We start from the raw sequence: 14,989 nt of genomic DNA on the forward strand, positions 1-14,989 counted from the left end.
GCTGTGTAGCTGGGCCGCTGGCCCCTGGAGTTCTCCTCCTTCTCTGGCTCCTAGATCTTCTACCGCCTCCCAGATTTCTTCCTCTATATATTCTCTCTGCCCGCCAGCCCCGCCTAGCCTTTCTCCTGCCTTTCTATTGGCCATTCAAATCTTTATTAGACCACAGGTGTTTTAGACAGGCACAGTAACACAGCTTCACAGAGTTAAACAAAGGCAACATAAACAAAAGTAACACACCTTAAAATAACATTCTACTACAAATATCAATTAATTATTTATATTATTAATAATTAATTAGATTCTTATTAAGAATGATGAATGAGAAAGTAGGTGCCTGACTTGGGTATGATACATTTTTAGGAAGTCAACTGCTTGCTTTTCCATTTTAATGGTTTTTAAATGTTGTTATAGAAACTATATTATGCTAGGAAGATTCATAATGAAGAGATTTTACTGCTCAACTATATAAAGCAAACATTTGGTTTATTTGAATACCTTTGCTCAATTCATACAACAGAACTTGAACCTGTGACACTCAGAACTGAGACTTGGGTGACAACAAAAGGTAATATCACATTGTGGTCCTGGCTACGTCCTCTCTTTTGTCATTGCCAAACTCATGACATCAATGTCATAGTTACACATTCTGCTTTCTGTGGTGACACCATCACCCTCTTTGCCATTCTGTGAAAGTCTTCATTCTGAAAGGACTGAAGACTATGACTCTTCAAAGAGCTCACCTCTTGTGAGACCCACCATAAACCTAACTCCTACCGTCTGTCAAGCTTGTAACCATGCAACATCATTTTGTCATTGTGTGTGCTTTGGAGAATGCAACTCTCAAAAGACGTTTTCATAATTTTAACAATCTCTGTATACTGAGACGTTTCCTTAAAGATCTGAAATTCTCCTCTTTAACTATTGATCCATTTGCTTTTACCATGTGACATTTGTTCTTTGATTGATGTGCTGGCTAGTTATATGTGCAGTATTACTTTAACAAACGATCAAAGAACTCCTGCTCCGTCATCACTTACCACCACCATGTTATAACAGTGATTCTCTACACTTTGTGTGAGACTGGTTCTCCCTACGTAGTCCAACCTCAGATTTTCTAAGTACCTCGGGTGGGTTGTCCTTGAGCTCATGTTCTTCCTGTCTCAGCCTCCTACGTGCTGAGATTATGGTGTGTTCTACTGTTCCTGGCTCCTCAACCCGTTTATTCTATAAAAGTTCGATTGTTTGCTCTTCACTTCTTGACCTACCCACTACATTTTACACGTGACTCCTCTTCCAATAGGCCTTTAATTATAAATGGAAACAAGAAAATATGAGTGAAAGTTATATCTAAAAAGTTGAAAAATTAGTCGAATTTTAGTCGAATTGCCTAAAATATGAGAAAATCTGGTAAGTTTTACTAAATTTAGCACCATTTCCCCCCCCCATAGCTTTTGAACTACAGACATTGTAATAATTGAAGATTTTCTTTCCTCAGCTCCTAAAACATCAAAATGGCCCCGCCGTCCACACCTCAAACCTAAAACCACACAAGCTCCTGAGGCGCCTCTAACTAAACCTGGTAAAACAAGTTTCTGATCACAGGGGGACTTACAGCAGCTCTGGGGGAGCCAGGAGGTGGTAGAAGTGTTAGCTCATGCGGCTGAAGGCACTTGGACCTGCTTCTTCCACCACTGCCGTGTATATAGGGGGAAACATGGGGTCCTGTGTGGCAGCTGAATTGCTTGTGCTCTCTGCATATAAGTATCATCTCTATAACCACATACCTGATTTGTTACTACTAATTTAATTACATTCTTCTCTTAAAGACAAAATGTCAGTGTTGTACATAGTGCTGTGATGGGAAAATTCCCTAAGAACAGTTAAAGAAAGTTCTTGAAGGAGTGATTCAGAAGTTTGGATCTGACCCAGAAAGCATCCATGATCTTCCTATCCATCTAGAACACTCTATTTCCACAAGGAGAGTAGAGAGCTGTTCCACTCAGTACCACACTTATGAGATGTCTCCGGTCCTGGTTTGTTGAGCACCTTTATTACAAATGAGATCTCAGCTCAACCCTACACAGGGCTTCTCAGGATGCATGTGACTCACTTGCTTTATCCTTGGCTGTATCTTATACAGAAAAACCGTCGGCTCTATCTGCACATTTAGAAATGTTATTTTCTTAAAGCTTTCATACAAAAGCTCATGATCACAGAAGTTATATCTGTGCAGCTTTGGTAAATATTTAAATTTAAAATGTTTAGCACAAAGTATAGGCAGCAACTGAGTACTTCTTAAAGAAATGTTTACCGGGGTACAAGGTGGCCAAATCATCAAGTAACAAGTATTAAAATGCAGACAGTTTCTTAACCTTGCTCTCCGCTTATTCCAGGAAGAGGGTATGGTTGTCTTACTGACTTTTCATATGTTTATTTCATTGCCTTTAATTAGTTGCTGCTACAGGTCTTGAACCCAGTGCTCTTAGAACTGAAGTTCCTGCGACTGTGGGTAATGAGAATGTGTGTCCCTTCCAACAGCGATGCTTTTCTGTGTCATATCATCCACCATGTCACCAGTTCTGCATCTTAGTCCCATCCCATCATCATCCTCTGTTGTCACTCCATTCCAGTCTGTATCTTGAAATTGTCCTCCGTTCTCTACCGCGTTATGAGTTGAATTTATGAGCACCATTGCATGTACTAACTTCAGGACATCAAACTGCCATGTAGCTCACTGCTCAATACTGTGTCATGATCATGTGCATTTTTAAACAGCACGGACCAAGGCCGTGTTTCCATCCATCATATTCATGCTCTCTATCCTTTGACAATTGTGAAAATATGCTTTTTTTCAGAATGATTTTTGGTATACTGGAACCTTTATGATGCATTGGAGCAATAGTTTTAAGGAATGATGATTTCAGGAATTTGTCAAACTTAGAGATGCATGCTCTTGAAATGTTTAAACCCTAAGTTTCCATGATAGAGACTCCTTTCCCTAGCAGGTTCAATGGTCTTTTTAAATCAAGCATCACTTTGAGATTTTGATGAACACATTTCATCAGTTTGTCTTCATATTTTCCCACAAGTGAACTTTTAATTATAGAGTTATTTAAATAGTAGACCAAGAAATGCTATAGGTAGCCATCTTGGGTTCTGCAGAAGGTCAAGAAGACTAACAAAGCTTTCTTTAGTCTAGTTAGAAAGGCATCTATCATTAAATATGTAAAGACCTGATCAACAGAATTCCACAGTCCTCATGAGGGGGCAGGCAATCACATGTCTAGAAGAACATCTTGTGCACTGTGACATACAGCTAGCTGTGTACCATGCCATCTTTCAAGTCTATGTCATGAAATAGTGGGCACCTAGCCATAGTTTAGACAAAGATGGAAAAAGCAGTTATCTCTTTTCTGTTAGTTTTGAGACTAAAGATATTCTCAAAATTAGCCTTAAAAATGAATTTTAATTTGTCTTTGGTTTATTTTACTCCTTTCTATCTAGTTCTTGCTACAGCCCTTGAACCTGTCTCTCTTAGAACCAAGGCTCCTGAAACAACAACCTTAGGTAATGGCACTGTGTTCTGGAATGTTCTTTCTTGCTTCTTTTCACATGCATTCCACCGCCATCCTAATTCATTTGTCATGTGCTTCATTAGATGGTCTTGCCATCCGCCATCATTCAACTTCATATCCTACTGTTTTTTGAGAACACTAAAGGCTCTTAAAGTTACCTCTTTTAAAAGCTACCATGGACCTAGAATATTGCCATACTTGTTATCTTATTTGAATTTGTAGTGTATTTTTGTCTAAACAGTGCTGAATTTCAACTAAAGCTGAATTTCAAATTCAGCTAGTAGTGCTTGTATTTTATCTAGACAGGGTAAACTATAGCAATATCATAGTGCAATGAATTCTTGGGAATGCTGAAAAATTTCAGTGTCAACCTAAGGTCCTAACACCTGGAGTTTAACCATCATTTTGTTTGAGGTTAGAGATCTATGGCTCTCCTCATTCATTGACTTAATTTTATATTTTAGGTTTCTTTCTTAAGAATCTTTGGTGATTAAAAATAAATAGAAAATATTTTAACCCCAAGACATACATGCCCCAGATTTCAAGGAAATGTAGTTTAACCCCAATCTTTGTTTTCAAAAGCAATAGCATGAAATTAATACAAAGTTTCTTCCTTCAGCTTCTAAAGTACAGCGGACACGCCGTCCACGTCCCAGACCTAAAACCACAGCAAGTACTGATATGTCTGAGTCCAAGTCGGGTAAATGTGGAATGCCTGCTTTGAGGGCTGCTAGCAGTCTGTCCTGGATGGGTCCCAAAGTCATACCGGCAATGGGAAGCTGATGTTCTCATGCTCTTTAAGTAAACGAAGGCATTGGGTCCAGTTAATAACTGCCCCTAAAGAGCTTCTCATACAAGCATGACTTGGGGAATTATGTCCCTGATTCCCCAAGTAACTTGGTTTGGATCAAGTTCTTCTCTTTAAAGATGAGTTCATGGCAAGATTAGCATTATTCACTCGTGGTTATGTATTAGCATTGAAACATAAGATCGGTTGCTCTAGCCTTGGTTACATAAGCAGATACTTTTTTTCAACTTCCAAGAACTACAACACACTGCTTCCATATATACTTTTATACACGTTGCCTAAGAAAATTTCCAAAGCCGTCTTCCATATTAACTATAACCAGAAAACCATGTACCTAGGAATCTCTTATGTGGACAGAACTAAGAAATACGTAGCCAAGGTCAAAGTTGTTGACTGTTTTCCACGTTTTTGGCTACTGTGACCAACTTTGCAGAAAGCAACTGTTAGTTCTTTGCTTCCCGTTAGTTCTAAAATTTAAAAACATGTTTGTCATTTGAAACTTGGGTTTTGAAAGAAAATTTAAGGCATTTTGTGGCTGTTAAATTTTCTCATGTTCATCTTGTTCTGGGCTTTGAACTTGATATTCATAGTACTGGGTCTCCAGAAACAACATTGGATAATGATTTTTGTGACATTCAGTGAATGTTTTTTTTTTTTTTCTTGCTGTTCATGCTTTGTAAGATTGTGGTTAGAATGCCATTTCATACTCTATAGTCAGTCATCATGGAAACTCAAGTGTCACTGGCCTGTCATTTATCAACCATCCTTGGAACCACTAGAAGATATCATTCAAAGAGAATGTGCATTCTCTTTGAAAATCCAGAGGTCCATATTACTGCTCCTCTCTTTGGTAGTTAGATCCATAAAGCTACAATAATTAAAAAACATAGCCTCCTCCTGAGCAACTTACTTGCCAAAAAATTAGTGTGCTATGCTTATTACTCTCGTTTTAAGCCATGAGGTATCCCTATTGTCAGTAAGATAAGTTGTGCAGGGAAGCTCCAGGCTCCTACATCACTGATGAGCTCCTCCATGGTTTACTGATGGCTCTTGCTCTTTACTAAGTAGAGACCTTGCTGCGTATCCATGAGTATTAATATTCATTACTTTAATTAACAGATGAATGCTGTGGCTTAGGTTTCTGAGGGAGCCCCTAGTGATGCTGAGTAACAAATGAATCATTTCTTTCCAAGGAGGATGTTTCAAATCAGGAGTCAGCGATTTTAGTCTGAGAAGGGTTAGATGGTAAAAGTTTCAGACTTTGCAGGCCATTCAGTCTTCATCATAACTGTTTACTTCTGCTGATATAGGTAAGAGGCAACAAAGTTAGTATGTGGAAAAGGCCCTGGATCACTCTGGCTTATGCCATGTCCATGTTCCAATAAGACTTTGAGTTTCTTGCCATTTTCATATTTTACATGGCATAAAATATTGGTCATTTTTTCCAACACTTAAAATTTTCTTAAAGATTCACAGGCTAACTTAAATTCTCTTTTTCCAGCTCCTACTGAACTGCAAACTCTTGTTTTGAAACCAGTGACTTCACCAAGCCTAGAAATGACTCAAAGTCAATCTGGTAAATTGCTTGATTTATCTATCGGGCTGCAAGAAGACTTTCAGAAACCTACTACAACACCCTCTGTGTTGTATGCTCAGATATAAAACCTCCTTTTCCCATGGTTACACATGGATGTTACATTAGTAATACTTTATCTTCTATTATTCCATTATACACAAAGTATCTACCTTTGTTTCATGGAGTTTGCTCTATATCTTTTGGAGAACAATCACATAACTGTTAGCAGTCAGTAAAACCTCTGAGGACTGGTTATATGTCTTCTTAATTTTATCCACAGTTATAAAGCGTGGTTCTATGAAGCAGAAAGCTAAACGTGGGCTCAGCCACAAAAAGAGTGCCGGTTCATTTGTAACCACTGAAGAACCAAAACACCATTTTAGTAAAGATTCTTCTTGAGTTCCTTAAATACAGAGAATCTTAAAACATACCGTCTTTCAAATTACAAACAAACTTTGCATGTCAGTGTTAGGAATAATGCTGCTGTCCTCTAAAGCTTAGTTTTGAAAAATTGGGTTCCATTTTTTCAAAGCATAGGATTATACTTTCTTTATTCTATCTTTTAGTTAGATGAGATGACAGTTTGGTACTCCTCCTGAAGATTTAAGGTGTGTTTACTGACAATAGCCAAAATAGTGATGCTGTGGATTCAACTCACAGTTGTTAGGGTTTCCTTTCGTGTTTATGCTAATGTGATGGCTTTATCAGAACCAGGCAACTTGTTCACTTACCAGGTACCCAGCACTCTCCTTAACAGTTAGTCTGTAAATATTAGGTAAATTAGACAACAGCACATCCTTGACCAGCTGTACCATTGTTTCATTTACTAGTTTCTGATGACCGGGAATTGGTTGCGTTTAGTACTGAGTCACCACAGAAGACAATAGGTAAAAATGTTCCCAGTGGGAAAGTCAAGAATATGTGCTTTTCCATCTCATTGCAAAGTGCATCACTGGATGTTGTCAAGTTTTGTGACATCTCAAAGCCACCTGCTCCTCATGTCTTCTCTGTGCCTATCCAATAGGTCTTTAGAACTATCATGTATAAAGTAACTCATGCTAGCTAGTATCTGCTATACGGCAGTTCAGATTTCATAGTTTCCATTCAGTTAATGAAATTCATAATTTTAAAATTCTGATTATTCTTTGTATATGTACATATGAATCTGTACATATGTTTACATGTATTTTATCATTTTCATATCATTTTAACACTTCATTTTCATGCTTCCAAAGGACTCATCCTATAACTTTTTCCCTTACTAAAATAGTTATGCAAAAATACATAAGGAAGTAAAATTACCTACACTAACTACTCTGAGTAATAATTGCTGTAATGGACTCTGATAGTCATTTGTGTGTGTGTGTGTACACATCTGTCTGTCTATCTTTGTTTCTCATATAGCAAGCATCACTTCATTTTTACTCTACTAAATTGCAGCAGTTTTCATAATCTAGATAACTAAACCTGTATTTTCAATTAAATTCAGGGTTCCGTGACAGCCTGCTTTTCACTGCCCACCACTAACCAGTCATTTCGTGTTTCTCCCCCAGCACCAGCTGAAACAGATTATGTAGATACCACTATCAAAGAACCTCTTAGGCCAGAGGAGCCAAGGACAGAAGGTGGTAAAGGTTTTCATGCTATGATTCACTTATTCTGCTATGTAAACTCTGATACTTGACGAACAGAATTGAATAGCTACACTTCCATTCCACCTACCAATCCACCTACCCCCCCACTCCTGCTCCTTACTAGGGATCACTCTAAGGATTCACATGTATTCTGCATCTGCTTTAGCAATGAACTGCACACACCAGCTGCTCTTTGATTCTTAGAATTAACATGATAGTTGATGCTCTCTGAAAAAAATAATGTCTTATTTGTTAATATCTGAAGATCAAGGCATAGTCACATTTGAAAGTCAGTTGTTGATAAAATATGACTATTAGAGGTTAAATACTATGAAATATGACTTTCCTCCTTTTGCCCCATCTAAAACACAATCTAAAATTGTCCTGTCTGTAAATGATGACACAAATTCTTAATGAGGTTGCGAATATTCGAACACTTGTGGAGCTGAACATCTCACCATTTTTAAACTCATTCTCCTTTGTTTTGATGCAGTTGTGGACTCTCTTACACATGTGTCTGAGCTTCCTGAGACCATGCTAGGTAATGACATCCTCAGCAGCACATATCTGTGTTCTCTGTCTTCATTGCGTCATCACCCAAGAGTCTCAAGATCACCCTCATTGTGAATTCATGTGGCACCTGCTTTCTCTGTCATTGAATTTTCTTTCTAGCTGTTCCTATTCATCATCATCGTCCAAAGTGTCTCTTCATTTACCATCATGATCTTGGTCTCATACTATTCTCATGCCAGCCAGACTATGGAATATAAAATGTAGCATTTTCCCTAATATCATACTCACTGCCAGCTCGGTACTATTTGACTGAGGATCATAACCTATTCATGAAATTTAGCCATTTTCTTATTTTTGACATCTGTTTGTCTCCATCCTGACTGTTGTCTGTAATCTGAGTGTGTCTAGCACTGTAGTAACCCCACTATAATTTCCTTCAATTACCATAGAAACAGCACCTCTGCCCTCCCAAACTATAGTCCTACCCAGACCAGAGGAGCCTCAGACGGAACCTGGTAAATACACTATTTTGCATTTCATATATGAGGTGAGTGTTTGCAACATGACCCGTCCGTCCGAAGCCCTGGCTATCATTCACCTCAGCCTTTGATGGGTGAGCCTGCCTTTCTGACATAACATCTCTTGTCTGCCATCAGCAATTGCTCTCAAACAGTAGTGTGTAAATCTTTAACATAATGATGAAACTTACCTCTCACCGGGCAGTGGTAGCACATGCCTTTAAATCCCAGCATGGGGGAGACAGAGGCAGGTGGATCTCTGTGAGATTGAGGCCAGCCTGGGCTACAGAGTGAGTACCAGGAAAGGTGCAAAGCTACACAGAAAAACTCTGTCTCAAAAAACAAAACAAAACAAAAAAAATTACCTCTCCACTACTCTTCAAGTTTTTAGTTCAGTAAATAGGAATATTTAGGAGAAAGACCATGCATATTCTATTATATATAGAGAATGTATTTATAGTATATATAATATATAGAGAGAATGTGTGTGTGTGTGTGTGTGTGTGTGTGTGTGTGTGTGTGTGTGTGTGTGTTGCTTTGTCATCTTGACTAGCTTTATAACTGTAAAAGTAAAGTATCTGGAGATAGCTTACTCATGTTTGAAATTATACAATACTGTCAGGAACAGATTTGGCTGTGATCCACATAAACGAGTATCGACAGATCCTCTTGTTATTCAGAGGCCTCACTACTGTCCATTCCTTCTTTCAATAGTCTGGCCTGTTGCTGTACCCTCCCCCCTGGTATTAGAGAAACTGCTATCAAACCATTAGTCATAAAGTTTTCCTTGATGGTGGATTTTAATGTGAATGAAAGCAAATCACCTTCATGGATAATAAAATGTCTTCAGTACCGCCAGTGTCCCATGGAATAGGAGTTCACCATAAATAGACCCAGGCTTCTGTTCTGTTCTGTTGTCATTGAATTATTTTTAAGCCAGGTGTGGAGCTCACATCTGTAGCTCCAGCATTCTGTGAGGCTCAAACAGGAAGATTTCTATGAGTTCAAATTCAACCTCAGCTAAATAGTAAGATACTGTCTCATGCCCACTTCCCAAAAAATACTCTATATGTTTCTATTCCCAAGGGAGGCAGGATATTAATTTTCATCACTTATTAAATAATGTTGCCTAATAAATGGTCCAGTCTAACTTTTTACTCAAATTCTACATCGACTACATGAATGGGATGTATCTCATATCAGTTATAACTATCACTGCCAAAAATTCTTTCTGTAACCTATTAACATGATTTTTTTTTAATTTTTGGTTTTGTTTTATGAGAACAAACACTTGCCATGTAGCCCAGGCTGGCCCAGATCTCAAGATGCTCTTGCCTCAAACTCCCTAGTACTGGACTCATAGGCATATATCCCATGTCTGCCTACCAGTCAAGGATGACATTTGGAATTGCTTCTCAACAAGCCTTTGTCTTCACATGGCCTTTTGTGCCCTGGGAAAGCAAATAGCACATTAGTTGGGACCTTAGCAAAAAAGGGGCCTGCACTACGACATCACCAATATGCTCTGTAACATGAATCTTAATAAAAACAAACCCGGAGCCAGATACTGGGGTGAACGCTGAAAGATCAGAGAAACAGAACAAACTACAGCCAACCTCACCCCGGCAACTTCTCAGCCGATCCTATTTCCTCAAACTGAAAGCTTCTGAGTCCTCAACCGAATGAATCTCAGCTGAACTGCTGCTCGAAAGCCTAAAAAATTAAAAAGCTTTTTAAAGCCTCTAGTTCCTGGTCTTCATGCCTTATGTACCTTTCTGTTTTCTGGGATTAAAGGCGTGTGTCTTTCCTAAGCAAGACATGAGATCTCAAGTGCTGAGATTAAAGGTGTGTGCCATCATGCCTGGCTGTTTCCAGTGTGGCTTTGAACTCACAGAGATCCGGATGGATCTCTGCTTCCAGAATGCTAGGATTAAAAGTGTGTGTGCCACCATTTTCTGGCCTCTGTGTCTATCTAGTGGCTCTTCTGTTCTCTGACCCCAGATAAGTTTATTAGGGTGCACAATATATTGGGGAACACGATACCACCACAATGCTCAAATAATTAATTTTAGGACTAGAACACTTCTTAGCCATCGTGTCAGTTTTGGTAGAGAATGTGCTCATTGACCCTGATTAGCAAATCATGCTCTAAACCACTAGGTTAGTAAAAATAAAATAACCTCTTGTGTATCTTGATCTTTATCTCTTTACAGGCTCGAGAAGTGCACCGAAACCACCGTGTACCTTGTGTGTTCCCATTTATTATCAGGAAGAGGCACACCCTGCAGAGTCTCACACAAATGTCCAGTGCCTAACAACTTGTCTTTAGTGAATATTTCTTAAAGGCGCTGAAACTACATAATATTAACACCACTTTGTTTCTTCTCGTCAAACTCCAGTGCCAAATGATTCTTATTTTCAGCAGTTTTTTTTTTTTCTTAAGGTGTCTAAAACTGCATGACACTGTGGACACCATTTTGTGTGTTCTGATCTTTCTTTATTCCCCCACACATTTTAGTTCCACTGAAGGTGGTGGTCTCAGAGGCTGCAGCCCCAGACCTGATAACTCCTCTTCACTGTTGGGATATACCTTTAATTTTCTCACTGAAGAAAACAAATGATTTTTATACCAGTTTCTCTAGAGCCTGCCTTAAGCCTCTCCAGTGAAGGAACACTGCTCAGCAGCGAAGTCTCATTGGTGTTCGGTTTTTCTTCCCCAGAATAACCACTAAAATTATGCTTTGTTTAGTAAGATTAATTTGTCCATTGGACTTGCTACTTAAATCTTGCTTGAATTTTTATCATGGTGATTTCTTTGTTCAGAAAAGGTGTGTTTGTATTTAAAGAACACAGTTGAGTATCCACGATGACATGTGGATTAGTAATGAGATGACTTTGTCACTGTGCGCTTCATTTTTAACCTATTTAAAAAGTATTTGAAGTAGGCATTTCTAAAATACCAGCAGTTCTCTGCTGTAGGCTGAATATTTGAGGTATGTTTAATCTGTATGTTTATCCTGTATCCATAATCTTCCTCTTCTTTGCAGCTCTCTGGAGATTTGGACAGCAGTTATTGGCTTTATTTATCTTCGGTCACTCAGCAAATACCTTTGAGCTTCTAGAAAACACTAAAGTTCTTGAAAGGGTCAAGGGCTCCAAATCTGTGAATCTGTGTCTTTCTTTTAGCTCCCAGGCAGACACCCGGTACTCCTCCCAAGCTCAAAACAACACCACACCCAAGAATCCCACCACAACCGCCAGGTAATGACCAAGTTTATGCTTTAACTTCTAAGACAGTGAGTTTCTCGGTTACAGCAACCTGAATTTTTAGCCACTGTCAAAGAAGGCTTCCTTTCCTTGGTAACCTAAAGTATTTATTGTTATTTCTGGACTTCATCAGAAAGCACATCACCAGGAGAGCTTAATCCACGAAGCTTTCCTAACCTCTTCTGGTTTTGGATAGGAATGACCAAGAACAGGTTTTCTTAGAAGAGCTGCTTGCTCCCTTTTCCTTACAATTTCTGTCTTCCTGATCTTTCTGCGGTCCCCGGATATACTCCCACCGCCTTGCCAATCACCCAACTTAAATGAGCACTAATCTGAGTCCTGCTTCCAAAAATTATCTGAGGTCCACTAAATCAGGAAAGGTTTACTAATGGTCCACAAGTGGGAAAAGACAATATTTATCAGTATCAATATTAGTCTTGATCCAGGTGGTAATTCTTGAATCCTACTAGGAATAATTTAAATAATTTCAGGATCTCTGTTATTGTTTTAGGTATGACCTCTAAGAGTTGATTCTGTTTATTCTTTTTTAGGAAAACTGATTCAAAGACTATTCTATATTTTATATCTCACTAATAATTAAAAATCTGCCCTGCTTTGTGTATTTCTAAATCTGTTCATATTAATTACCAAATTTTACTGTGACAATATTTTTGAGATGTAAATATATGAAGGTACAAATGCAACATTCCTCCAAAGAATTACAAATTTTAAATCACAATGAATATTTAGACTATCCCACTGAGATATGTGGAGTCCTGGTAAAATGCTTAATGATTAATTAAAAAATAATAATTAGTGGGCTAAATATGTCAAATTTTTAACTCTTATTAAATAAATCAGGTGTGTTTTATTTGTTGGTGTAAAATTTATAACTTAGTTATAAAATTGAATAGGTGTTAAAATTACATGGCAAACAGCTCTCAGAATTTTATTGAACATACAGCATAGGACAGGAGTAATAGGTAAGGATACATGGAAATTTTAAAAACAAGAAAATGATAAAGTAAGAAACACTAGGCATTCAGACTTCCAGACTAAATTCCTGTTTACAAAGTTAAGAAAGGGGACATAAACTACGAGGAAAACCTATTAATGATATTAATTATCTTTTTGAGGAATATTTTGTACTTAATAAATTTCAGTACAGTAAATTAGGATCCTGCTATGATTTCCTATTATTAAACCATAAAATTTAAATTTGTTTAATTTTAAATTAGCTCTTTAACCAACACAAGATATATAAGCTCAGAATGATTAGAACTAACCCCATTCACTCCACGCGCACTCTAGGATGCTGGAGGGGTTCCTGAACTATCTGGAAAGAGGCTCTTGGTTTTGTTCCAACCGAGGCAGCTTCTAGTCCATGAGCCTTTTCAGTGGACAGCAGCTGCAACCAAAATGCTTCTGATCTTTGCAGTGGTATTTAACATAAGGGTAAACTAACAATGAAAACCAAAATGTGTTATAATGATGTTTTTAAGTGATAGAAGTTAAATCTCTTCCTTTCAACATGAGAATATGATTCTTAAAAAACAGATCCAAATAATTTATTGTTTTTATAGGCTTTCAAGGACGTGTGCATATGCACATAAGTACCATAAAATATTGTTGTTTTACTTTTGTATTTATTTACTCTGTGTGTGTGTTTGTGTGTGTATGTGTGTACACACACCACTGCACAAGTATGAAAGTCAGAGGAAATGTTAGGAATTTGTTTATTTCAACCATGTCAGTTTTGAATATCAAATTCAGGTCATGAGGTTTGGTGGCAAGATCCTTTACTCACCAAGTCATCTTGCCAGCCCCATAAAATGTATGAAAAATAAATATTTCAGATCTTCATTTCTCATCTGTTGCCTTTGAATATCTGAGGACACCTGCATGAATGAATACTGCATAATCAGTTGACCATATGTTAACTAACACTACTGTGTATCTCAATGCACAGCACAATGTTGTTTACCCACCACTTTTTTCATTATTAAATTTTGTAATAGGTAGATTATCATTCTAACTGTTCCATAATATATCCACAAATTAAATTACAAATTTCATATTTGTATTTGGTTCTTCAAGATAAAACAGGACTTAAACTTTAGAACAAATCATCTCTATTTTATAAGCCAGTAAAACAAAGTTCTGTGTTCATAGGTAATAATGACCCTAAATTAATTTCATACTTAGAGATCTTATAACCATCAAAATTATGGGTATTATTAGTTTTGTAGAAGTAAGGTAAAGTGAAAAACAAGCTACAGTTAGCTTCTTCGGTGCCAAATTGATAAAGGTCCCAGGGAAGTTGAAGAAACTTTGGGACAGCACAGCTGTCACGTCATTTTGACATTTCACATTTGGTTCTCACGCTCAGCCTGCCAGACAGGTGTTTATTTCCAACTAACGATAAGGAGCAAAGCAAAGTCTGACCCAAAGAACTAGGGTTTCAAAAGCCTGTGGTCTGGGCATAGTGATCATGTCTGGCCCTTGGAGTCCGCTGCAACTCTCAGCCCTAGAACTTAATGTGACCCCAGGCAAGCAAGCATATCTAGAAAGAAAAAAAAAAAGACAAAAACTTCTTTATCCTGATGATTTGCCAAATGTTGTGATTTCTCAGATTTCATTTTCCAAAATCAAGGAATTTTCATTGGATTTCTACCTCATCTATTTCTAAAGCTTATATTCACTTTTCTGTCTGACTCTGTATTGACTCTGTATTACCTTGGGTTTGTTTGTTTGTATCACAGTTGAAGCTTATGCCCCATCAGGACTGATGTGTTAGCATAACTAAGAAACAAGGAGCCCTAATGACTCATGATCTGAGTTCTGTCTTTCAGTTCCTAAGGGGTCCCAGCATACTACTTCAAAACCAAAAATGCCACCAAGTCCTCAAGGGGCAGACACTACATCTGGTAAATATCTTCGTTTGTGTTTAATCTAAATGCACCCTGCTGTCCCACATAGAGGCACTGAACCAGCTGGGGCACGTGAGACTAATTCAATTGCATGATTCTATCGTGCAGTCTGGTGGGTTTTATTTTTATAGGTGTCTCAAGAATTCTAGTTGCACATGCAGTAAAACT

The 14,989-nt window shown here is 37.9% G+C and overlaps 1 protein-coding gene across 6 annotated transcripts in view; it reads left to right on the plus strand.

Moving 5' to 3' along the window:
• The window catches only part of Abi3bp (ABI family member 3 binding protein), a 205,305-nt gene that overhangs the window by 145,312 nt on the left and 45,004 nt on the right, over nucleotides 1–14,989 (plus strand). For 4 of the 6 annotated variants that reach the window (XM_052740892.1, XM_052740894.1, XM_052740893.1 and 1 more), the window contains 12 exons: nucleotides 518–565; nucleotides 1,496–1,579; nucleotides 2,453–2,509; nucleotides 3,505–3,567; nucleotides 4,195–4,275; nucleotides 5,885–5,959; nucleotides 6,790–6,846; nucleotides 7,513–7,584; nucleotides 8,087–8,134; nucleotides 8,556–8,621; nucleotides 11,811–11,885; nucleotides 14,744–14,818. In XM_052740892.1, coding sequence (XP_052596852.1) covers nucleotides 518–565; nucleotides 1,496–1,579; nucleotides 2,453–2,509; nucleotides 3,505–3,567; nucleotides 4,195–4,275; nucleotides 5,885–5,959; nucleotides 6,790–6,846; nucleotides 7,513–7,584; nucleotides 8,087–8,134; nucleotides 8,556–8,621; nucleotides 11,811–11,885; nucleotides 14,744–14,818 — 801 coding nt within the window. The remainder of the gene's footprint in view (nucleotides 1–517; nucleotides 566–1,495; nucleotides 1,580–2,452; nucleotides 2,510–3,504; nucleotides 3,568–4,194; nucleotides 4,276–5,884; nucleotides 5,960–6,789; nucleotides 6,847–7,512; nucleotides 7,585–8,086; nucleotides 8,135–8,555; nucleotides 8,622–11,810; nucleotides 11,886–14,743; nucleotides 14,819–14,989) is intronic. The other 2 variants (XM_052740896.1, XM_052740897.1) reach the window with 2 other exon arrangements.

The sequence above is a fragment of the Peromyscus californicus genome, unplaced genomic scaffold, assembly GCF_007827085.1.
Source record: "Peromyscus californicus insignis strain IS unplaced genomic scaffold, ASM782708v3 Scaffold_16__1_contigs__length_79575227, whole genome shotgun sequence".
In the NCBI taxonomy this organism is placed as follows: Eukaryota; Metazoa; Chordata; class Mammalia; order Rodentia; family Cricetidae; genus Peromyscus; species Peromyscus californicus.